Below are 26,432 nucleotides of genomic sequence, written 5' to 3' on the forward strand. Positions count from 1 at the left end.
TTGCATGTACGTAGTAGTATGAGGCTGGCATTATCCATCCAAGTGTACAACCAGACAAAGTCAGTACCCCAAGGCACTTGGGTTCAGAAGTAACGATGGTAATGTGCGTCCATTTGCGATAGGCGTTAAGAACAAACGTCACAATTAGAAATACAAGTTCAGGATTCAAAATGTGTAAATTTATATTTAAGAAATGAATTTTAGATAGAGCCTTTAAGTTTGGATAAAATTTGGAACATAATTATAAAGAAAATAAAAGTACCGTGGCCGCCACCATTCCATTCCTAATATCCATCAATAGTTGCAGAACGCGCATTTTAGGGGAGATATAACACTCACACAACAGGCGCATTATAATAGCATCATAGGTAACTTCAATGATTTCTGCGATTTCTGCCGTGCGCATCTCTAGTGTTATTAAAGGCGTTAAAGTCGGCTTTGATTGTTGACGTGTGCATTGTCTCGCATAGTTTACGAGACATTTTACTGATGTGACTCTATGGTTTTGAAACTGTCAACTATTTTGTGTCGTGCCCAAATATTCTGTGCGCGGTGACTTCATCTGTGCAGAGAGGTCTGACGGGATGCATGCTTTAGCTCATTCCTTTCGCAGTCAGAATCACGCCGTAAGTTTTTCTTTATCTGCAGCACCCCAATGAAATAAAGATTTCCCGGCTCTGAAAATCATGGCAACACTTTCTTATCGTACGTCAAAATAAAAAATAATGAAGGAAATTGCGCTTCACATAAGCGTTGTTGTGACATCGCTCTGAGTCCCCACAATTACCAGATTTGTGAGAAGCACGTGACGCTGATGGTATTCGATATTTTGCACTTTCTCTAAAGAGGGCCTCATTTTGACATCGTGTAATGGGTTATTTAGGCCTCTGTCCTCACGATCGTTTATTAAAACTTTGTTTACCGTTCTAGTAAAAAAAAGAAGCGTGCTAGACGACAGACTGCTCCGTTTTTACTCCGAAAGAAACAGTACTGAAGAAAAACAGAAAGAGAGGGAGATTTATTTGCAAAGAAAATCAATGAGTTCGGCCAAAGCTATCAATTCCTGGCCAGCTAGGGGCATGAAGATGATTGTGATGAACGATGATGCGGACAGAAGAGAAGAGTGCGGGTACAAAGAGGGTTCAGCTTAAGTTAAGAACAACGCAGCGAGCTATGGAAAGGAAAATGATAGGTGTAACGTTAAGAGATCGGAAGAGGGCGGAGTGGGTGAGGGAACAAACGCGGGTTAATGACATCTTAGTTGAAATCAAGAGGAAGAAATGGGCTTGGGCAGGGCATGTAATGCGAAGGCAAGATAACCGCTGGTCCTTAAGGGTAACGGAGTGGATTCCAAAAGAAGGCAAACGTAGCAGGTGGCGGCAGAAAGTTAGGTGGGCGGATGAGAAGAAGTTTGCGGGGATACGGCGGCCGCAACTGGCAAAGGACAGGGTTAGTTGGAGAGACATGGGAGAGGCCTTTGCCCTGCAGTGGGTGTAGTCAGGCTGATGATGATGATGATATATATATCAGCAGTTGCGCCTGGCCACAGCTGCAAGTCGAGACCCCGCTCTCCCTATTAGACGTATCAATAGGAACGCCCGACCTGCCTGGAGAGCTTTCCAAGTTCTCAGCACGAGGTCCTCCTTCAAATTTTTCCTGTCGAAACGCGCCAATGAGGCAGTCAACACTTTCTTTCTTTCTAGCTCGTTCGTGTTTGTCTATAGCTCAACGAACTCTACGAATTTCCGCGCGAGCGATTCTGCCCCAGAAAAAAATCGTTTATCGATGCTATGTTTCAGCCATTGTTATATATAGACTACGCGTACACACATCCGTGCCCTTATGTGCATGACGTCCCGCGATATCTGCTGTATACGACGTGTGGTTCGACACAAAGCTTCCCTGTATGCTAGCGGTCACGCATGGAGCAGTCCAACCGCAATTACAGCGGCTCAGCTACTAGGCACACTCCCTTTGATCTCTCACAATACGGGCGTAGCTAACTTTTTCTTTTTTCTTTCTCCGCATACAAGAAAGAGCCTTTGTATACATCGAACCTCGAGAGCGTTTGCTTGAGGCATTATCAGCTTGCACGCTTGTTTGCTCGGCTGTCACGAGCGGAACTCCACACTTTGGACACTTAATTGAGCCTTATCTTTTGCGCGGTCACACGAGCGTAACAAACAACGCCACTCTTTCAACGGGCACATAGAGAATGAGAAAAAAAGGAAAGCAATGAATGAAGGGACAGGCGATCTCTCAATGTCACAGACGTATAAACATCAATACTCCCATATGGGAGTAAAAAGGGAGTAAGCCCTCTTCTTTCGGACACCCATATAATGTCTAAACATGAATACTCCTATATGGGAGTAAAAAGGGAGTAAGCTCTCCTCTAGCGAACACCCATATACAGTCTAAACATGAATACTCCTATATGGGAGTAAAAAGGGAGTAAGCTATCGTCTAGCGAACACCCATATACAGTCTAAACATGAATACTCCTATATGGGAGTAAAAAGGGAGTAAGGTGTCCTCTAGCGCACACCCTTATACAGTCTAAACATGAATACTCCTATATGGGAGTAAAAAGGGAGTAAGCTGTCTTCTAGCGAACACCCATATACAGTCTAAACATCAATACTCCTTTATGGGAGTAAAACGGGAGTAAGCCCTCGTCTAGCGAACACCCATATACAGTCTAAACATCAATACTCCTTTATGGGAGTAAAACGGGAGTAAGCCCTCGTCTAGCGAACACCCATATGCAGTCTAAACATCAATACTCCTATATGGGAGTAAAACGGGAATAAGCCCTCGTCTAGCGAACACCCATATACAGTCTAAACATCAAGAGCCCTATATGGGAGTAAAAAGGGAGTAAGCTCTACTCTAGTGCATTCCCTTTTATAAAATGGTCTGCGCTAGAGGACAGCTTACTCCCTTTTTACTCCTTTCTGTTTAGAGCGTATAGCATGTGCGACGGAGCGTCGCGTTTTGTCTGCGCGTATCGCGTGCAAGACGCGACTCCAACACAAAGCCGCACGCGCGGGAAGATGGCCTCGCTACACGGAGTGTTTTCCCCCCTCCTAATTATTTCCAATTCCTTATCGTTTGTTATTATCGCATTTCCGCTTTTTTTGTTCTTTCGCCTTTTCTTATTTGGGACCGGGTTTGCGGGAGCCCCGCCTTATCAAGCGGACGCCGGCGCTTTTAATGACACGATGCTCCATTAACCCGCGGCGTCGATGCTTGTGCGTACAGCCTTTACGACACCGGCAGCTCCGCGCACGGAGACAGTCGCACTTGCGAAATCCGAGGCCGACACACGTGTCTCGTTCGAGTAGCGGGTTCTGTTTAGGGCTCTAAACCGCGTTTATATTAAGCGCGTAGCAACGGTTCCGCGAAACCACCGCTAGAAAGAGGGGGATGCCGCTTATTGTGAAGGGCACCGCGAATTTTCTGCATTTCCCACTTGTATTGCGACATACGACAATCGTTTTATGTGAATCCTGGAGGGCCGCTTTTGTTTCAGCGTTGCGATCTAATTGCGGCAGCGAAGAGCGCCGTATGTAATGAAGTGCAATTTTCTGTTGCAGCTCAGTAGAACTAATGAGTAAAAATGTTTCTCCGGTACGCTTGTTTCACGCACGGTTTTCTCCTTTATTGTTTTGTGTGAGTTGCGCAGAATTCTAGCTAACATTTGCATACTGAGCGAATCATCCTCCTTCATCCGCAAACGCTGGCAAAAGACACGAAAGACTATCGGACAAGAGCCGAAAGGAGAGGCAGCGATTATTTTTTCGTCCTTTTTTATCGCCGTTTGTTTTCTAGTCACACTGGTACTCCTTTCAAACATAAGATTCGTATCCTCTGTGTTTAAAATCTCTGCTAATAGACGGCCACCAGCGGTGCCAAAAATACGAAGCTCAAACTTCCTGGTTTCCTTCCGGGCGAAGTTTAATGTTCAACTTTATTGACAGTTAGTTACAAGAACAATTTGCACTATAAATATATAGCAAGAGTTTTTTTTTTAAGGTTTTACGGCGTTGAACGTCCCAGTATGTCTTAGGCTATGAGGGACTCCATAATGGAAGGCTCCGAATAATTTCGACTACCTGAGGTTCTATAAAGTGCACTAATATCGACAGTACACGGGCGTCTAACTTTCCGCCTCCAGCGAGATGCGATCGCCGCGGCCGAGACCGAACCCACGCCTTCTGGGTCAGCAGAATGAGCACCATGTAACCACTGAGCCACTGCGGCGACATACCGCAAGAGGTCCCACGGCACAAAACCGCATAAAAGGGCCTGCCCTCCCTTGCCCTTCTTAATTTGCTTTTTCGCATTCTTTATTTGCTTCCATTTAACGTTTCACGTGAGAACGGGGTCCTCAGCTACCGAAACACCACAACGACAGGCAATTTGCGTCGCGATAGGTGGGTGAGGAATCTTCTCCGAGGAACAACCGGGCGATAGCGGTCTCGGGTCCAAACGCAGCCCACAGTAGGCGGCTTTACATTAAGCGGCACGCGATGTCCACGCCTTCTGGGAACATATCGACTACGCGGCTGTGCAGGCTCGCTCGATGCGGTTCCCGTGGCCGTAGCGGCTGTGGCGGGCCGGTGTGGGCGGGCAACAGTGAACGAGGCTCGGACATGCGCGACGAACGGCGCGTGTCGCAGTATAGCCAGAACAGTGAACAGCATACTCAGTAGAGAGTGTGACACTCGAGAGCGACAGCACACATACGCCCTAGTGCGCCAGGATTCGAAGACCGGACAGCGCAGGAGTTGTAGAAGGCCGGAGGTAAATATGGCACGCATATTGTCGCACGCGTGAACGGGCTTTCTGCACTGTTGCTCGGCGTTTTCCGCTGTTGCTGCCGCCTCGAATCGATGACGCGTGCGCTCGGCTCCGCGCCCCTCACGACCGGAGCAGTGATTGAAGAGGGTCGCCAGCGCCACACTTTTGTCCCGCTCGCGGTCAGTTTTATGCGTGCGAAATGCTCGCCGCCGCTGTCAAAGCCACGATTCGGCTAAGATGTCTCCGATAGTATCTAGAGCACTATACCGATAGCTTCGGCCCAAAAAAGGCTGATCACAGGACATTGGATTATAAAACCAAGGAAGTTGGGCACGCGCGGTTCAGCCGAGAATCCAGTTTCGCCGACCACACTAATCCCGAAACTAGCAGCCTCCTCACTAGACCACGAACCTGCTTTCCCTCCCAACCCCTCTCACTCACTCTTGTCCCCAATTTCCTTTTTCCGCCTTACGTTCCTTCTGTCTTCCATATTTTCCTCCAATTAGCTTGCATTTTTTTTTGTTAATTTTCCCCCTTTTTCGTTCCTTAATTGTCTCTTATTTTCTTTCCCTTCTCTCTATCCCCTCTACCCCTTTCCTTTATTTCACCCTTCTTTCTTGCCTCCGTTCTTCGTTCGTTTTTTCTCCTTCCTTCCTTCCTTCCTTCCTTCCTTCCTTCCTTCCTTCCTTCCTTCCTTCCTTCCTTCCTTCCTTCCTTCCTTCCTTCCTTCCTTCCTTCCTTCCTTCCTTCCTTCCTTCCTTCCTTCCGCCGCCGCCGCCGCCGCCGCCGCCGCCGCGGTGGCTTAGTGGCTATGGTGCTCGGCTGCTGGCCCGAAAGACGCGGGTTCGATCCCGGCCGCGGCGGTTGAATTTCTTTGGAGGAGAAATTCGAGGCCCGTGTACTGTGCGATGTCAGTGCACGTTAAAGAACCCCTGGTGGTCGAAATTTCCGGAGCCCTCCACTACGGCGTCTCTCATAGCCTTAGTCGCTTTGGGACGTTAAACCCCATAAACCAAACCAAACCAAACCTTCCTTCACTGATTTCTCCGTTTCCCCCTTCTTCCTTTCCTTCTTTCGTCTCTTCCTTCTCCCTTCCTTTTATTCTTAGTTTTTTTTTTTGCCTTTCGCTTGAAACCATCATGCGCTTTGATGAGGTGCAACCCACGTTGAATGCTGAAAAAAAAAGATGAAAATCCTTGAAAGTTAACAGTAACAAACCAGTAACGCAGCTGTCTTCTGTCTTTTAAAATATGCTTTAAAGTTCTTCTTTGTTGTTGGTTGTTTTCGAAATGGCGCAGTAATTATCTCACCACTCAGTGGGCCGTAAGGGAAGGGATAAAGGAGGGAGTGAAAGAAAAAAGGAAGAAAGAGGTGCCGTAGTGGACGGCTCCGGAATTCGACAACCTATGAAGGCTGTTGTAATGCTGGTTAACGATACCCCAGTGCTTATCCATTTTTACTGCGGATTTCTATGCAGTCGGTGCTTTGGCTAAGTAATCTAAATGAGAACTTGTAGTTGAATGTGATTTACGCAGTCACTTTGAGTGTATGCTCGGTGTTCCGAAATCGTGACTGCTGCATCGGGACGTTGCTAAATCAAAGACGACGAAATTGCCATCGGCATGAATCACGTGAGCTCAGTATCAAGAAAAGGCTTTCCATGTCGTCTTCGGACCATTCGTCTGCCACCTCGCGTTCCTCCCCAGGTGATTCAACGCCGCTGGGCCAAGTGAGCAGCCGCTTAGAGGCTCGGGCAGACGCCCATGCGCGGCACTGGTATCAGTTATTCGACGTCGATGGGCGTGGAATGGCTGCAGCTGCAGCAGTCGAGCTCTCCGCCTTTACGCAGGGTTCTGCGGTGCTTATGGCCGCAAAACAAATGAAACTGAGTGGAAGCAGAGCACAGTCACTCTTGACACGTGATTGCATGGTGGATTGGCATATAGACTTACCTAGCGAAGAATCCCGGTACCCAAGTGAAAGCACTGTTCTGGCAAAATATGAGCAGCTAACGTTGTGATGGAATTGTGGTCGGCCCTGTACATATCGGTATAGCTTGCGCTGGAGATACCAGTGATGCCGCTGAGGTGCTTTCCTGGAGGGACGACACTGTAAAAACTGTACTTTTTGAACACATAGTGTAGCCGTGTCATAGTGAAATGAATCAAGCGGCATGAATCAAACGAAGGAGTATGTGAAATGAATCAAGCGGAAGGGCTATAGCTAATGCACCATTAACACTCGTTCACTCCTTGCCCTACGCTCAAGACTCGCTTCTTCACCACTAGAAGACTTCCCAACAGGGCCCTGCCCTTGTATGCATTTGAAAGCACGCATTTGTGTGAGGGCAACTCTTGAGTGTGAGGGCAAACTCAGTGAACTGCGACTTCAAACCAAAGAAAAATCAAAACCAACTGCGAACGCACACTGTCGCGAGGGCAACGTGCGTCTTTCCCGTCTTGGCTGTCGTCGTCGCTGCGTGTGCTGTCCACCCATAGCCACTCCCAATTATGTATGCGCACTGCGGGGATCTCGCAGGCCAGCCCCTCGTTGCAGCAGGACAGCGTGGCTCCGTTCTTGCCCTGCTGCCGCTCCCGTCGCGTGGACGTCGCCATGGCGCCCCTCAAGCTGGTCGTGTTCGTCGGCAGCTGCCGAACGGGCCGCTTCGCCGAACGCCTCAAACGCTACGTCACGGCGCAGCTCCAGAAAAGGGGACACGAGGTCACCGTCATCGGTGAGAGTACAGCCCACTCTTCTCTTCTCTCCTGTTCTCTTTCCGCTGTTCTTCTTCGAGTCTCACCCATACGCGACGGCCGAAGAATGCTGTTCGCAAAAACAAGCTGGTTAGTGTCGCGCCTACGGCAGCGGCGCGTCCGTTGCATAAGAGGTGTTCCTCCCCGGCCCGTCGCGATAACGGGCACCGTCTGCGTCAGGTAAAGCTGCTGCGCTGTGAATGGTGCCACCGCCTTTTTTCTCGCGGACCAGGCCGCCTAGCTTGGCGCGAGGCGCCCCGCTGCTTGTACGAAATCGCCAAGATAAGATCGCTGTGAGGCCGGTGAACGCGGCCAAGGCGCGCAGACGCTTGCCAGACCTCTTTCGTCGCTCCGCGGGCGGGCCAGTGCTGCTAAATCAAGAATGTTGGCGTGTGAGCGAACGGCCGTAGAATGCTGTACCGGAGCAAAATGTGGAGAGCAAGTTGTGTAAGCTCGGAAGGAAAAAAGAACTTGTACAGGGGTTAAGTCGTTTGGGAGCAGCTGCGCTGCCACTGCCATTACATATTCTAAATAATTGTTAGTCCAGAGACTACCTACAAACGGTGGTGCTGGAGGTGGGATTAGCCTTAGGCAGTTGCTCCGCCTGGGTCACTGATTTACTTGAATATGTCTAGATCTACCACTGTTCCAAAAGGCCAGTATCCTCTACAAACTTCAAAAGTGACCGTGGCACTAATCGCCGCTCAGTTCGGGAGCCCTCAGGGGTGCACAATGCGTGAGACGTCGTCCATGGGAACGTTCAGTCTCCGCGGGTTTTCCAGGAGTGTCTCGCGCTCAGCACAAAAACGCGGGCACGCTAAACGAAATGGTTCACATTACCCATAACATCGTAGTGTACGCACATAGGTGAGGTGGAGCGATGGATCTTGTGCAACCATGCATGCCGGCGTATAGGCAGAGTTGGTGCGCAGCCGATACAAGAGAGTGGCTCTGTCGCGCAATAATCCTCGCGTAACGCAAGAAAGGTCAGTCTCATCATTTGTCGCCAAGTCTGTGAATGCTGCAATCAGTTCCATTTTAGTCGTTTTTCGCTTGGAATGCTCAGCTAGCTGATACTTCGACAACATGGCGTAAACTGAGTGCAGGAACGAAGGTCTGGATGAAAAAAAAAAGGAAAACGATATAGTAAGGCAGCTCCTGAGATTGCGTTTCGTAACGTCTCGTTTTGTTTTCCTTGGTTTCGTTCCTCTGTCACTGGCGTCGTTTGCCTCGGCCTTTGTCGCCGGTAAAGGATGCAGCTATTAGAGAGGACCAGAGGAGAGGAAAACGAAACTAAATGTTACAAGTTTCGGCCCCTGTAGTCGTCGTCTGCTGCCAGAGCAACTGCTGGTGGTTCTTCTAGGCCACGGTGTTGCCTCTTCCCTCGTCTCATTCTTCGTCCTTGAGCGCAGTCTGCAGCGTACACATTCTCAGTGAGCAAAACTGTTTTGAGGCTCGGGGCTTTCGACGCGTTTGAGGGAACATATAAGGAAACCGAGTTAAACTGGAAAATTAGCACCAGCTGCTATAGCAGCATGCTGCTCAGAAGTGTTATAGCTCTACGCGATATATAGCTCTGCCGGCTGTACTGAATGCACAATATCTGAACCGCTGAGGTGCAAGACACGAGGACCGAGGCCTGTTTAAAACATTGCTTTAATTAATTCATTCCAAGTACAACACCACGCACTCGCCGTAGTGGCTGGACGACTATATGACGTTCGACTCTATAGAGCACGAGCCCGCGGGTTCAGTTCCGACCATAGAGTATCTTACTGTTACTTAGAGGGAAAGCTGGCAGCCCGTCTATGGGAGTTTGCATGGAGGCCCCTCAAGACCACTTCAGCCACCATGGGCGCTCAAAGCATCATGGGGCGGTGAGCTACCGACTGCAGAACTTCAACTTTTGGCCCAAAAATAATGCAAAAATAAACGCTATTCGATAATCAAGCATGTCCTAACGTTCAATATCCTGTCTGTAAATTGCAACAAACGAGCAGAAAAGCATTTAAGTGCAAAGTTCGCCCAAAATAAGGGATGGCTAGCTCTCCTATTGGCCAAGTAATGAACACTACAAAAACTAAAATTTCGTAATTAACAGGCGCACTTTTAAAAGTAAATATGCTTTAAAAAAATGTTGTTGCTTAAACACTGTAAGAGGTTTTTAATGGCATTTCAGAAAAGTGAAACCTTTTTATTGGCGTCGTGTGTCGTCGTGTTTTCACTACTATGGGTTTTGCCATGGGGTTTTGCACACCGTTCGCGCGAAAGTCGTCTGCGCACACACGAACAGCGTTTTCGGAATGAAACATCTTAGTAGTGCCACTCCGTGTTCCCAAAAAATTACGACTGCGCCGCAACAAGTAGCTCACCGCCCCATGATGCTTTGAGCGTCCATGGTGGCTGAAGTGCAGCGCCGCCAGCTTTCCCTCTAGGTAATAGTAAGAAACTCTATGGTTCCGACCGCGACAGCCTTCAATATACTGCGCACTAAGGAACGCCATGGTGGTCGAAATTAATCCGAAGCCCTCCACTGATGCGCTCGTCACAGTTCAGAGTATTCCTACGATACATTAACATCTGTTAATTACTCATGTAACGCACACGGCCCGGCATCCGAAGCAATCAGGACAGTATATTGGCTGCACGCGATCTGGTTTGTATCCAAAGTTCGCACGTAGTTCGCATACGACCAGTGCCAAGCATTTAATTATTTTCGGAGCGGCCTTCGATTCGCGTGCTTCGAGTAAACGCGTATATAACCGACTCGGCGCATGCCCTGCCAAATCGGTTCGCGCGGAGTCACTGTGGGCCGACTTTCGCTCGAGTGGCCAGCAAAGCCGCGCGCTGCGCCTGCATGGATTATACCCGGCCCCGTTTCTCCGCCGGGCTAGCTGCGCCGTTAGACGCAGAAACAGTGCGTATCGCGCGCTCGTGCTGCGCAAGAGCTCGCTGTTTTATATGCCGATATATATATATTACTGCTGCGGCCCTTGTATTTTCCACGCGGACTATACGATGTACACAGGGTTGAGAGGCTGGCTTCGTAACCACAATGTGCGTCCAGGCGTTGCGGCTAGCGCAGATGGCATCTCGATGATCTAAAGCTGCATGCGCAACGAGACTAAAAAGACGAACAGAGGGAAAACTCAGGTCAGTGTAAAGGCAGATGTTCTAGCCGTAGCACTACACGAAACGGAGAGGAAAACCGAAGAGTTCGAAACAGTCCGGGGAATGTTTCTTGAGGCTTGTGGGTGGGGTCCTCATTTCAGGGCTCCACTGGACCAGACGGGTTTTCGTCAAACCCTCGACTTCGTAATAAGGGCTCCATTATACAGTTGAGAGGCAACCCCGTTGATTGGTCATTTCTGGCAAAGACATTACGCATACAGCCGAGTGTGAGTAAATACACATAACCATGTTACATACGGCACATCGTAACGTGGTAACATGTCCCATACTTAGAGGGAACCGCTGTGTAGTGCAGAAGTTAATCTGTGCACGTTAAGGAGAACGCTTGCCCTTACCAAATGGTCAAACCGGCTCGCAACTCGAGAAAAGCAGGTTTCACCGCGAAAATGGCCCCTCGTGTCTGAGAAAGTATTACGCAGTGGCGCTTGCATAAATTAACAACTTGGAAGGTCAAACACCAGGCGTCCGGAATGGCCAGAAAGAGGCAAAATATACGATGGAGGAGGGGGAGGGCCTGGTGGAAGCCAAAATACGCTGAAGGAAATCAGGTCAGCAGTTTCTTTTAATGGCCACCGCGTTGCTTAAGTGAATCGAGGGCTTACCCATTTCGGCCTTGTACACATGTGCTGCGGGGGACATATACGGGGGACGGTTATGTAGTGCGAACATGGTGATGAAAAACATGTACTAGTATATCAGGCAGTATGTGCTGGCAGCTATGCGGCATTAAGGACGTTATATGACATTTCTTTATTTTAATTTTACATACCCAAAATGCCCGTGTACAGGTGTTTTACACTAGAGGCGGGCGTTTATAATTATAGAGCCCGTTATACTTAGTGCTATGGGTGCAGTTCTCTATTTTTATATTTCCTGTGTCGTGGTGTAGTTATTTTATAGTCCTTAGGTGAATTAACTATTCACTCACTGACAGACTGAAGCAAAAATGTATAGCCTCACTCTGCACGGACTGTATGAGATATGAGTTTCACAAGACAAAAGAAGGCCTGTTGCAAGGAGCGGCATCACTTTGCGTGTGCATATGCTTATTATACTGCGGACACATCCGTGTACGGGTAGACGCTTCGCTTGCCAGGCGCAGGACACGCATGGCTTGCATCGCGAAGCCGCGTGATGCCAAGCACAACGTGATGCCGAGCGCGGCATATAGAGGGCACGGGTGTTTGCTTTCTCGGCGCGCCGCTGTGAGCACCCCTCCATAAACGGCCCGCCGGACGAGTGTATAACAGCTATACACACGGCGCACGAGAAGGCAGGGGGTGGGCCCATCATACTGCTCTCCTGGCTACTGCGGCTATAGCGACTGGGAAAATGCGTCGTACTCTGGTTCTGTTTTGGAATTAGGGAGGAAGATATGCGCCACACGTTCGTGCGACTGTCGAGTGAGAGAGAGGAAGCTCTTACGCAATGACTGCGCGTCTTTCCTTTCTCTAGCTAGCTCCCCTCTCTATTAGGCGACCCCCAGAGGATGAATAAAAAAAAACAATCACTTTCTCCAGGATAGTAAACTAGTCTATGAACCGTGCGCGCGTGCATGTTCAAGTCGGTCACATTTGCGCTGACTCGCAGTTTTACCGGTGCTAATTATTCGTTTGCTTTGTCGCAAGGACCAAGGGGCAGGGGGCAGAAAGCGATTCGGTTAGGCTCTTTCAGAATAGTGAATTAAAAATCTGTGACATGCTCAAAATCAGTAGCGTCGTGGCCAATAATATATGTTCCATGCCGCCACCGAATATTTTCTTAATTAGACGGAAAAACATTCATTTCTGACCCTTTTTCCCTGCAGCAGTTTCGAAAAGCCTCACAAAAAAAAAAAAAAACGAGACAATTTAAGTTCCCTCAAAAGTCGAAACCCATGAAAATTCCTTGTCGCGGATTTTTCTGCTAAGATTACCCGTAAAAGGGAAAATTCCCCGGATGGAATATCATTGGTCATAGCGCTCGAAGAGGACAGCTGCAGATGCCGTCAGTGACAGCAACCTTGAAGGTGGATAGCGCTCAGCACGCCCTCTTCTCGCTGGCACCTGCGTCACTACTATCGTTTCCTCCTGTTTAATTATAAAGATTGCACTGCGGCTGCATATGCGGCCATGTAGTCAAAGACCTCTTGAGAGGGAGCCCTTTACTTCTGGAACAGGATGCCTTGAATTAACTCCCAGACGTCTTGGGCAAGATATATTCTAGACATGCATCAAACAGCGTCTTGAGGATGTTTTTTTGCAGCCGAAGATATTCATGACCGTTATAGACGTTCCTAGACATCTACGAGACATTTTGTGCTCAGTAGGCACTGCGAGGTGGTAATGTTTGTAGTTTGTAGTAGTGTCGGTTAGGGTGGACGCCTGCGCCTCGCCGTCACTCGCCGTGAAATGCGGTCGCGAGCACGTCAGTCAGAGGGTGCCTCGCCATTCTAAGTGGTTTTGTGTCGCCAGGGTTTGTTTGCTTGGTGACAGGTGATTAGTGCTTCAGTACGCCTTGAAACGATTATAATGACTGCGGTGAAGTATCAGCGCAAGGTCATCGCTTCGCATTCAGGTCATATATAGTTCAGTTACGCCAGTTAGTAAAACGGCTGAAATGTGAAAAGCGCGACATACCTCGTTTCTGATTTAGAAACGCGAATGGAGGCGCCACCTATCAGGAGCCGAATGAGTTATGACGGCTATCCATCCTACCCTCCCTGATGAGCGGTTCATTTGACTGCTACAGATTTATCCGTGAAGTAATAATGTCCATGTTTCCGCCTGCGTTTTGGATTTTTAACGTGGGACATACTGGGCTTCAGAGGTGGTAAAATCACTGCTTCAAAACGTGCATTTCAAAGCAGCGCACACTTGAAGAACTGCTCGCGATTTTTTCTTATCCGGTTGGTGTTGTGTGTGTTGCTGCGTGTGTGTTGGTGTTGTGTTGGTGTGTGTGTGTGAGAGAGAGACAAAGAAAGGCAGTCGGTGATAGACTTCACGGCTCCTCGTCGCTTGGCGTTAAGAGATCTTAATCGCGCACCTGTTGCCTTCAAAAAAAGGGGTTTAGATCTGGGCCTGAAGATAATAAGCAGACAGTGTCTGCCCTCTCAGCTTCCCTCGAAAACACACACGGAGCGGAAGGGGAACTCGCTGACTCAATGATAACTTTGCCAGACGGCCGCAGAGGTCGTGCTTTCAGGACTGAACGCCACACGTGTGCAGCAAACAGATCGCATATATTACATATAGCATGCTTGTGGCGCTTGCGATCCAAGGAACCGGCTCGCTATTTAGTAGTACATAGACGCACTTGAAAAGCCTGAAGCCAGAGGCGGGATTTCAGTTCACGTCACGTAGCAATTTACTCGAAGAACGACTCAGCAGAAGAACGAAAAAAAAAAAGAAAAGAAAGACGGAAAGGAAAGCTACAAACTTATTTTCCTCACACCTTATGCAAAAGTAGGGTTTCCTTCAAGCTTATGGAGGCGGGCGTACGTACACATCTTAGTCGTGTTACGAATTAAACGAAGGAGTACGTGACACGTCTGAGGAGCCAGCAAGTTCGGTAAGCTCACACAACTGTATACAGTTGTTAGAAGTTGTATATACTGTATGTGATTGCAGCCGACCTTGTGCCGACAGGCTTTGCACCAAACCAACTTTACATTAACTTAGTGTCAAGCGAACTTTACCAATAAACTATATTAGCCAAGTGTATACACCAAAGGATGGTGCATGGTTGCTGGAACTACTAGAAACTGACAACTAACTGTACCCCCACATATGTAAGGGCTGCAAGCCAGGCTCCTCACGTAGCATACCCTGAACTATCAGCCGGTTATGTATCGTTGTCATTTTAGTAGCTTATTTTTTTCTTTTTGCAAACATGTGCTCGTGAATGCCTTCTGATCCGACAGAGAAAACCAGTCAAGGGCGGGACATTTTTTCTGTGACACAAAATAAGCCACACGGATGCAGCGTAAGCCCAGGAGAATTGCGAATGGTGGAAGCAAACTTTCAAAAGAATTCAATCATACATGAGCCAAAGTGATTATTCTCCTCATGAGCGTGTCTTGGGGAAAAAATTAAAAGCGAAAGAGACTTAGACTTCCATACATTTTGCCCTCCTCTGGACCGAAAGAGCGAAGCAGTATCAATCAATCAATCAATCAATCAATCAATCAATCAATCAATCAATCAATCAATCAATCAATCAATCAATCAATCAATCAATCAATCAATCAATCAATCAATCAATCAATCAATCAATCAATCGATCAATCGATCAATCAATCAATCAATCAATCAATCAATCAATCAATAATGTTTCTGCCTGATACACTGGATGCGAATCTTTAGCAAGCAAACTTGCTTCGCTACGGGCATCAGAGCCGTAGCAGCGGCGCTTGAACGCGGGACACAGGAGTCGATCCGACATTCGGATTTCCGGGGGTCAGTAGGCATGGCACTCACGTGCATCCTCTATCTCATCAGAAGCCAGAGGAAGTGGCACCCAGCTGACAGGCCGCGGAAACGAATGCCGTTGGACAGTTTTCATCGGAAAGCGAGCGCGGATATATGCATGCAATGCACGTGGAAGGATGCGGCCAGAAGCCAGGACGGATATTTCAGTTCATCGAACCGGTGTGTGTGTGTGTGCACGTGGTCTTGTATTCCATTCCGCGCTGAAGCTTCTCACAATGTGAAGCTGGCTTGCTCACTCTCAAATTTCTCACAGAGGAAGAACTTAAGAGTTCGGTTTTGTTCACATCACGTAAACCGCGTATCATGAAAAAAAAAAAAGAAAAAGATCCCATACAATCGCGCTTGGTTTTAATTTCTCTGATTGTGGTATTGAACTACGGCAGAACTTTTTTACTGTTTTTCTCACCCCTTCGGCCGCGTGCGGACATCTGTGGCTCTCGGTGGGCGCTTTTCGCGGGCATATATGTAAAGATTCGGCGATCTATTTCAAAAAGAAAGTTGAACTTCAGAGTTTTCTAGTGTCGCCCTTGACTTGTGGTCAAGTTGCTTCACGCTGCTACGAAAAGTAATATCAAACCAACTAGCCCAACTTGTTTTACCCTATAGTGGCACTGCTCTAAGCATTGACGTACTTGAATTAAATTAAAAACAGGCGACATTTTGCACCCATCTCACTACACGGTCCTTGCCTTAGTGCGTGCAGTGCGTACACTGCGTCTGCAGTGTAAAAGGGGATGGTACGCTCGCTGATATAGGAGACGGGAGCGAGTGTACAGAACTGGCAGTACATGTACTCGTCCAGGGTAAAATAAAACAGTCCACAGATCGCTGGATGGCTGAGTTCGCGACGCAACTAAAGGAGTGCGCCAAGGAAATTCCGGAACCATATAAGCTCTCTGGGTAAAAGTAATCAAGGAAAACAGGAACGGATTCAAGATGCCGAGGGAAATGTTTAAGAGACGAGGCTGTGAAATACATTACATCAGTGATAGCTGAGTCACTTAGTAGCGACGATATGGTAATCTCCTTGAGTGAGGGAGCAATACAGGACATCGTAGTAGTAAGGAGCTTAGAACTGACCAGCCTTAACTGGAAAAAGGCGGAAGCAAATATTCCTAAATGCACATCCGCAGGGATAGATGAAATTCCAACAAAGCTATTAATTAACTTGGTCCAAGAAGCAAGGGAACGGTGTTAAAAGCATTGGAAACAGTCGTAAAAAATAAGCGAATTGCGGAGAGCTGGAGACACACACGAGTTTAAGTACTTATACACACATAGCGGCGGAAAAGCACTAGGAAACTAGCCAGTCAGGAAATAAGGGCGGAAAAATAAAGAACTTTAAGCGACAAGCAAAAACGCAGATGGTAAAAACTGGATTAATTCAATGGAAAAGAAGTAGACTGTATAACCGTGTTTAAACTGGAAAAGGTAAATCAGGAAGGAATCGCTCTATGATAACTGAAGAGGCCATGCCCTACTCTTTAAAGCTAGATCAGGGTGAGGCGGTGCCCTACTCTACAAACAGAAATTTCAGCAAGAAGGTGACACATGTGCAGTGTGTGGTAAATCTGTGGAAACAATTGAACATCTTATGATAGAATGTGGTGGTATCCATCCGGATGTCGATGCAGGCACAGTCACTCTCTCTGAGGCCCTAGGGTTTAGAGATAACAATAGTCCTGAGAAAGAATATGCGGTAGAAGTTTGCAAAAGACGATTGGAAGATTGGTGGCTCAGAAGCAGAGAGAGGTGAAATAAAGTTAGTAGTGCAGGATAACGGTTGTATTTAAAGACAATGGCGAATTTATGGGCTTCGAAAATGGTGTGATTGGGGAACTCCGCATGATTTACAGCGCATCGAAGCATACGCGCTAGAGGAAGCAGGCAACGTCAAACAACCTTTCAAGACGAGACGGAAGAGTTTCGTATCTGTAGGGTCCTCAACACGTGTTGAGGCGTTCCGGCAAAGTTTTCCGAGAAAAGAACTCTTCCTAGATCGTGCGATCTTTGTATTTGAGCTACACTGCCTGACTGCAATTCTGCACAATCTATGTTTAAGACGCTGCCAACTTCATGTGAGCACAAGATCGCAGGGTTGATGGCCGCTGCATCCGCCGCACTTGCTCGCGCGACTGGAAACAAAAAGCGGTATAGAGATTTCGGTCGAAGTTAAGGAAACTCACGCAGAGTGTGCGGAGTTACCTGGGACGGCTCTACACTCTTAGAAAAAAGGGGCGAATAGGGGGCGAGAGGTTAGTCTTTTTAGGGACTAACTGACCTGCCACTGGTAATCATCCTTTTCGGGACTAACTGCAAAGGGTGTAACTGTTGCACCCCTTCCAAAGGGTGCAACCGTTAGTCCCCGGGAGCAGACATTTAATGAAAAAATGCAAACGACGCGTGATTTCCAGCGTAATTTATAGCGGGATAGTTTCCGACAGAACTTCACACATATAACAACGATAAAGGAAACAGAAATAAACATACATGAAAACACCAGGATTCGAACCGACAACCTTTGGATTATGAGCCGAGCGCGGATATGACTACGCCACCACCGAGGACAGTCCACGGTAGAAAATAAAAGCCTTGTATGCGAAACACACACACGGTCTGTCTGTACCGCTCAAATTGTTATCACAGTGTGGTGGTTTTGGTGTCATATGCTTTTGAAAAAACCTGCGGTAAGCTTAATGCGCACGCACAACGGTCTAAATCACGTTTTGGCCAAAAAAGAAGTGCTGAACTGTGTATACATTACGGCCGGTACTTCACAACCACAACAGTGGTTTTCTTTTTCTTTCTTTTTTTGCGTATAAGGTGGTCTTCTTCCTTGCAATTGGCAGCTGCACATTAGAGCCTCTTGAAAACAAAGGTAGAAGGCGATGGTTCACTTCGTTTTTTGTTACCGGCGGAGAGCGGTGACAGGGAATTGACTGCTAAGTGTCGCCGATACTTACACAGCATCACATAAGCTCGTAAACAACGGCAACGGTATGAAACTACGTGTACTTGCTCAACCCTAACTTTTACAACTCACATTTGTCACGTATTGAAGTTCGTAGTAATTGTTTATGCACTTGCACAGCTGCCAGCCGTTTCGGTGGCACGAAGCCTATTTCTCACGGAAAACGGTATCCGCCTCGTCACAGGCAGCGGCAGTGCCCTCACTGGCCTTAGACGACATCCATGCGCTTCAAAAATCGAGTACTATTGCAGTCGGAGTCTTCTCGCGCAATTTTCGCGTGCTGCTGTGCTGCGATTCGCCTCCCGTTAGTCTCTTTCTCGGCAGTTAGTCCGTTGAGTTTGCGCACGGCGCGCATTTTTGGCAAGGAGTGTGTCGTGTGCAAATTTAGGGACTAAAGAGCCCTTTTTAGGACTAAGGTTGTCTTTACTCCCCCCTGGGCCGGTTTTTTTCTGAGAGTGTACGTAGAACGCCGTTCTCTCACAGCCAGTGTAGTTTCGAAGAGCACGTACACCCCAGTAACTCGATTCAATCATATGTACATCCTATACGCCACATGTGCGATTCGTGCAAATTAACGTGACCATGCCAAATAACGTTTAACTATTAACTCTAAGAGTTCATCGGGTTGTCCGTTGGTGACCCGATTGTGGTTGGAATTCACTGTACAGTGTTTATTGCACACTTTCCGGACGGAACTGACCGAGAAGGAACTTTTCTAAAAGATCGATAAAAAAAAGTGCGCACAATCGTTCATATGTCACCATTTCTTTGTCATTTTTGCGTGTCTTTACATGAGGTTGCTTGCCACAGTTTATACGCTACACAATCTTTAAAAATGGGATTTCTCAGTTAGAAGAACGTTTTCTTCGGCATTGCGTTGTCAGCGGTATAGTACATAGGAATACAGCTAAGATGTGCTAACTAGCAGGCTCTTTACTAACATGGAAAAGTTAGCTTTTTAACTATTACAGTTAGGCTCCTTAACTATTGAGAAGCGTGTATGTCACCGTCTTTAGTATTCATACCAGTTTTTAGAATTTCGAAAACGCGGTTACTCTCGGCGCTGTCGTCCAACACATTTTGGCTGTTTCGGCGAGTTAGGTGCAGTGGAGAGGTTGCTTTGCCTGCAAGCTTCTCGAAAGCACATTTATTTTGCCGCGATGTAGCCAACATTTGTTGGGCCACAGCGCCGAGGTTTCCGCGTTTTAGAAACTGTGAAAACTGATATAGATATTTCTTACGATGGGCTACACACCTTATTAATAAGTAAGGAGCTTAAAAGTAATAGTTCAAAAGTTAACTATACTGAATATTAGTTAACCAGCCAGCCAGTTGGCACGTTTTAGCTGTATTATGATTAGAGACCGGATTTTAGGCAAATGCCTATTTTTTCCAACGCTTCGTAGGCGCACCATTTTTACATATGAGCATGAATTAGGTGTTGACAATATGTTTAATACTCTTTTTATAGTGCCTATAAATGCCTATTTTGAGTGTCAGTGCCTATAAATGCCTATATTTCCGATGTCGGTGCCTAAAAATGCCCTATTTTACAGAAAAGGGGCCTGAAATACGCTGTGGTTTTGCTTTCAGATTCTTTTTGCTTTCGAATCCATTTCGGTTTTGAGTAGAACACACACGTGGCAACATTTTTCCTAATTTCTTCCATTTTATCGTGGCAGCTTGTTGATGACTTTGGCTGTTAAAGTGGTAGTTGACCAGATGGCACTACATTTCGGAAAGTATACGGAGTAAGTTATAGGTTCGTCCAAATAATTCCCAGTTGGTTCCAATTGAAACCAACTGTAAAATGTTCCATAAACCTGCTGGAAACAGTTTAACTGATTAAAATTTCCACCTGGGTAACCTGCCTTATTTTCGTTCCTTGTGCCCCAGCCGCATGCCATCTTCATCAAATGGCATTTGGCGGTAATCTTGTTGGAGCAGGCCACACTAGACAGCTGGCAGTCGTGCGTGCATACGAAAACGCATTCGTGCACTCAAACCATAAAGTGAATGACTTAAAAAATGTTTATTTAATGCTTGCATGAAGGCCACTCTTCCGGCATCAGAGGCATAAATTTGAGTCCATCAACCTGGAGATGGCGCTTGTCTGCTACTGCTTCCATAGCTTTAACAGTGACTTCTAAATGGATGATGTTTATTTTACCATGGATCTTCATGGATGTACGTAGGCCAATGCAGAACTATGATTCTTTTCGGCATATTCCGCATCAAACAGCACTGTGTGTAACATTTTCTAGCATGTCGTATTTATGGTTTCCAGGCCCTTCTAATGGCAAGCACCATTTGATAGTCGCGTGGCTCCAGACACGTGAAGCCACAAACTATAAAACACTGTTTACACAAATGACAACATATTTATTAATGTTGAAGCATCGTGTATGCCTACAATAAATAAGTTCAATTCTTGTGTGAGCGAAGACTGAACTCATTTGTGAGATGCTTTGAATTGACAATGTTTCTATCAATTTATAAATACATAGTCTCCTGTCAAGGTGTTCATTCTTGCTGTGTTTTTGTTTTATTTTACGGCAGATACTGCGCGCTGAAGTTCGGAACTGTGTGCACTTTTGATAAAGTTTATAGTGCCTATTTTTCTCCGTTAGGTGCCTAAAATGCAATTTTAGCCGCCTATTTATGGCGCCTAAAACTTGCTTTCTAGTGCCTAAAAATCCGGCCTCTAATTATGATGTACTACTCCGCTGGCAATGCTATGCCTAAAAAGACGCTCTTCTAACTCAACAAACCTTTTTTAAAAAATTGCGAGAAGTCTAGGGCGAAACACCCTGTATAAAGCAGTGAAAAAGCCTCAGTGAAATCAGTCGTAAGTCAGCGCCCTACTTGTGTCCTCTTTTCACGTCCACGCCTCTGCGCTGCTTCCATATACGACCACCGAAGGACGCGCCGGGCTGAAATCGTGTTCGCTGGGCGTTTCGCTTTCTTTCTCGTTGTTTACGCGGCTGTCGACGTTTGTGCCTCTTGCTTTGCCCGTCTCGGGGAACCAGTGGGTAATTACGCACACTGTGCTACCAGCACCGGGCGGCTGCAGCGGCCGCGTATCGGTGGCGGCAAAATGCAAGAGCTCCCGCGTAATGAGTCTACTGCGCAATGTTATGCAGAGCCCCGAGTTGTCGAAACGCCCAAGCGCTGCTCTGGTTCGCTTTAGAGCCGCACTCTCGGCTTCAGCACATGAGAATATTGTTATTATTCTGCGCAACTATTAATGAAACCAATCCATATATTGGTACCGCAGCTGTACTGGCCTGTAGTCGGATACAACTCAAGAAGCAAGGGGCTTTTCCCCGTCAGAGGACCCCCCTCCCTTCCAGCCAATGGCGTCGGCCGATTCTCATGACCCTGCTAGTATGACAATGAAGGGACTATCCCCGACCATAGAGGGAAGGGACTATCCCTTTTCATCTGTCACTCCTTGCATTGTCAAGCTAGCAGGTTTGTGATAATCGGCCGACACCACTGGCTTGAAGGCGGTCCTTTGAAAGGGAAAAGCCGCTTCGTTCTTGAGTTGTATATTACTGTTGTGGTTTGAGCACGAGGGAGGTACGGGGTTCGATCCCTGCAGTGCCGCCGGGTACCTACCGGTGATGCAAATGGTACAAGCTTTCCCCTGGCTTGGTGCTCGACTTAACTGGGGTGAAGTGCTTACGAAATGCATCTTGGTGGAGCAGCGCAAAAAACGGGACACAAGAAACAAGGAAGGACGTACACAGATGCAACAGTACCAACTAGCCCAGCAACTTGCTCTTCTGTACGAAATGTGTCTGACCCCACCTAGAGCAGTGCGAAAACACCTTGCGCCATGGCGGTTTGTGGCCAAAAATGTCCTTGCGCCGTAAAAATACATGATCACCACCATATATTGGTGGTATGCCTCAGTGTCTATCGATATAAACTTATTTTGCTGGGTTGTAGTCTCCCCGGCTTTGCCGGGTTAGTCCTGAAGTCACACTTGGCTTTGAACGCCGTGAACGTGTACATGAAATATTAGAACTAAAGATACTACTAATACCAGTACAACTACTCTTAAATACTGTGTATGGCAGAGAAATAGTGCAGTAGAGGTAAACATTACCAAGAGTTGTCAGGCTAGTTGGTCTGATACTTAAAACGCCATGATAGGTTTTTTGATAGGTGAAGTGGAGGTGATAACAGTGTGCAGCCAGGGGCTCTATATGCAGTGCGTGACAGGAGGGGCATCTATAGTTATGTAAATATTGTCCTGTGTATAATCGGGAATCACCAGGTGGCAGTTTTTTTTTTTAATTTTTCGCGGGAATTGCGGCCCAGCACAACGTGACGAAGGGGTTCACACGACGGTAAATGATCGCCTCGCTTGAGATAGGCTTGTTTATGTCGCGGGTAGCGTTCCCCGCCCTCGATGCAGATCACTGTACCGCGTTTATTGTATAGGGCCAAATATCAACGACCTACTCAGCGTCCGCAGATGCGCCGGCCGCTCATGGTTGGCTCTCGACCGATCAGCGCGCGATAAAACATTCCTGTTCGCGCCGAGCTGGTTCGTAGTGCACTAACCCAGGAAGAATTAATCAACTTCCGTTGACCTGCTTCTGATACCGCGTGTGACGTACTGTATGCTGTAGTCACTGCAGTGACTAAACTGCGCTTTCCGGCGCCTGTCCTCCATCGCCCAGCGCAGCATACTGACGGTTACAGAAAGGAAGGAATAAAGTGAAGAAGTGGCGTAGCGATGAGCGATCAGCGTCATTGTTTGTTCGTTTATTTATGGTACGGTCAGCTCTCGGAAGGGGTCATTACAAAAGTTTGAATTAAAAGTATAAAAGTACAATGTCAACAAATGCGTTTAGGGAAAACGTACAGTAGATTGAGGCCAATGGTTGCGGCAATGAACAGAGTTATTTTATAATAAGGCAGTAATTACTCATTAACACCTACCCAAGCGCAGTCTTGCTGCTAGAAAGGAAAGCCATACATATTTGAGAGCTTCACATTTGAATAAAAATCCTTCCTGGCTCGGGGACTGAATCCAGGACCGCCATCTGTCCAGGCGGTCGCTCTGACAACTACAAGCTATATTGCCAGGACGGCTAGCTGATGGGCGAAGACAGAAAATTATATTTCAGCCAAATATTTTAGTAGCTATGTTTTGCTATTACCCATAGAATGTTCATGTGTGTTTAGAACTTGAGGTACAGCCCCGTCAAAAGTATACAGCCAAATGGTTTGCTTCTAAGCTGTCTAGCGGGGCTCCCTAGCACACACATCTAGCAGTCTAAAGCTTGGGAGGATTGAGGAAGTGAAGCCATCCCTCTTTCTAGAGATTACGGTCGCTGAGGATGCAGAACTAGGTACACAGCAGGCCTCACAAGCAAACCCCTTGGGCCGCGTACTTTTTACAGAGGGTGTACGTTATAAGATAGCAGCTTTAGTTTATGATTAGCGTGAAAGCGAGGTATATCCCATGTATCAGTATTTATCGCGTGCTTTAGTACGGCGCGTTTCTAAAGATGCCAATGTAGAATTAACTTTGGTAATAATTAAGGACTGTCGAAAAACGCATTTTTTTTTTTTTGTAACCCGCTGTGGCGCGCCTCGTGGCCCTCAGGGAGCAGACGAGGATAGAGAGATGAGGGGATCGTTAAGATATACACGCGAAAGAAGCCACTAGTCACTGAATCAAGGAAATCATAAAGGAATCTTAATTTCCTTTTTTGTCGTTTTGGTACGGATTAGTGGAGAAAATTAATTGGATAATAATTCCGGACAGGAGCTAATTTTACAGAAAGCAGAAGAAAAAACAACCATATGCCGCCGGTGGGACCCGAACCCACAACCTATACGCATGTTGACTTCCTTGATAGTCCTCCGCTCCCGGCTTGAAAAAAAAAAAATGATGTACATAACACTTGAGCGCATGTGCGTTTTGAACAGACGCGAGGAAATGGATTTCGCTGTGGTTAGGTTTATGCAGCTTTTTACAAGACCATGCAAGTATGATTTTCAAGTTTTCAGTTACCGGTCTGTAAAGAAACCTAGGGGCTCATTCGTGGAGATGCGAGCGGCGTATAAGAGAAGAAATCGGTGGCACTCCAAGACTCGAAGAATAGCGCGGGACCTTGTCTGGAGTGCGTGTTGTTCTATCGAGGGCTAAGTAAGCGTCGAGAAGGACTCCTTAGCGGAAGCGCGAGCCTGTCGTATAGATGTGGCACAAGGCCGGCCGCTCGCTGATAATACGGGGGCGGACGGACGGGGCGTTTAGCCGCGGTTTCCTCGTGAAACAACCCTAGAAAGGAAGTTGCAGCGTTCCCACTTAGTACGAGCGGTGTTCGATAAGCTTTGTTTACCGGGCTGCAATTCTGTGATTAAACGATAAAACTGAAAGAGCTTACATTCAAGTTTGCGGGGATATGGTGGCCGCAGTTGGCGAGGGACAAGGCTAATTGGGGAGACATGGGAGAGGCCTTTGCCCTGCAGTGGGCGTAGTCAGGCTGATGATGATGATGATGATGACATTAAATGAAAAAAGCTTACATTCAAATGGAAGCTTGCAATATCTTCTTTCCCAGGCACACATCGCTTTTAGATATGGTTAATTACCACCGGCAGTGATGGAATTCCGGCGCTGGTAATTATCTTGCAATTCCACCACACTTAAAAAAAAAAATTACAGCGTATGTGCCGATATGAACACACTGTGCACGTCCCGGTATGTGTATACAGCGTATGTTTTCTGCCCATATCGCCGCGTTGAACGATGTTGGGGAATTTATTCCTCACGTTCCACGATGACCGCGGTGACCGCAGGAGCACTCAGATCTGTAAAGAGGTCCGACTTATTCTCAGCGCACTCCTCTTCGGTCTGAACAGCAAGGTTGAGGAGCGCGGCTACTCAATGAGGTGCCGTCCTCCACGCCTTTCCCTGCAGTCGCCCCGAGTAGAGCTGTCTAGTGGCGGGGAAAGCTTGCACGCCGTGTCTCATGTTCCACGCATAAGTAAAATATGATTGGTTCTGGATCGAGAGAGAAGGAAGGCTGGGAGGGTAAGAAGAAGGTTTCCACCAGCCGTGGTGACTTATAGTGGCTATGAAGTTCGCCTGGTGAGCACCCAAAGTCGCAGGATCGAACGCCGGCCACGACGAGCGCAGTTCGATATAGGTGATATGCAAAATGCCTGCATGCTATGCGATGTCGGTGCACGTTGAAAAACCCGAGGTGGTCGAAATTAATTAGGAGTCCTACACTACGGCGTCCTTCATAGCCAACGAGCGGCGCTTTGGAATGTTCATCCCCACGTAACATACCATACCATACCATACCATACCATACCATACCATACCATACCATACCATACCATACCATACCATACCATACCATACCATACCATACCATACCATACCATACAGTGCAATGTCATGTCATGTCATGCAATGCCATGCGATATCATAACATTACCATATTGTACCATACCATACCATACCATACCATACCATACCATACCATACCATACCATACCATACCATACCATACCATACCATACCATACCATACCATGCATATACCAATATACCATGCTAGAAGAGCGTGAAGAGTGTTCCCGTTGGCTGCCCTGCACTGAGGGATGGCAAATAGGGGATGGAAATGAGAATGAGGCACTTGAAATAATGACAACGGATATTAGTGAAGGACGGTCGTATTTACCTAGCTGTCACGCAAGCGCGATGCTCTCGGACAGCAAAACAGTACCTGGAAAGAAGCGCTCCTTTTAATGCATTTAGCTGCACATATGTATGTTCTTTGCTGTAAGTTAAAGGTTCACTGGTTACAGTAAGCGCTGCGCTTTTCCACACTATTTGTTTCTACGTGCGTGCGCCTCTCAGGCGTTGTTGCCAATAGCCAAGCGCGACACGGCGTCTTCCTGCAACTGTCGCAGACCCCGAGGACGAGCCCAACCTGCTGGCGGTGCGCAAGCCGCTGCACTTCCACGGTCCGGACGAGACGCCTCCCGCGTGGCTGACGCAGCTGCACGAGCGGGTCAAGGCGGCACAGGGCTACGTGGTGCTGTGCCCCGAGTACAACCGATGCATCGCACCCGCTCTCGGGAGCGCCATGGACCAGTTCCCCCCGGACTCGTACCGCCACAAGCCGTGCGCCATCGTCTCGTACACCATCGGTGCGTATATGCATGGGTGGCGATCGTGCTCCCTCATACGTCCTCTCCACAT

At 47.5% G+C, this 26,432-nt stretch overlaps 1 protein-coding gene across 5 annotated transcripts in view; it reads left to right on the forward strand.

The window, feature by feature from the left end:
* Nucleotides 1-26,432, forward strand: part of LOC149358383 (uncharacterized) — an 80,072-nt gene that overhangs the window by 51,621 nt on the left and 2,019 nt on the right. For 3 of the 5 annotated variants that reach the window (XM_089570454.1, XM_089570456.1, XM_089570453.1), the window contains exons 2-3: nucleotides 7,345-7,540; nucleotides 26,141-26,380. In XM_089570454.1, the coding sequence (XP_089426580.1) occupies nucleotides 7,420-7,540; nucleotides 26,141-26,380 (361 nt within the window). In that variant the 5' untranslated portion in view covers nucleotides 7,345-7,419. Of the gene's footprint in view, nucleotides 1-4,625; nucleotides 4,810-7,344; nucleotides 7,541-7,926; nucleotides 7,952-26,140; nucleotides 26,381-26,432 lie in introns of those variants that run through there. The other 2 variants (XM_089570457.1, XM_089570455.1) reach the window with 2 other exon arrangements.

Source organism: Amblyomma mixtum, chromosome 2 (assembly GCF_055824585.1).
Source record: "Amblyomma mixtum isolate Tamu chromosome 2, ASM5582458v1, whole genome shotgun sequence".
Lineage (NCBI taxonomy): Eukaryota > Metazoa > Arthropoda > Arachnida > Ixodida > Ixodidae > Amblyomma > Amblyomma mixtum.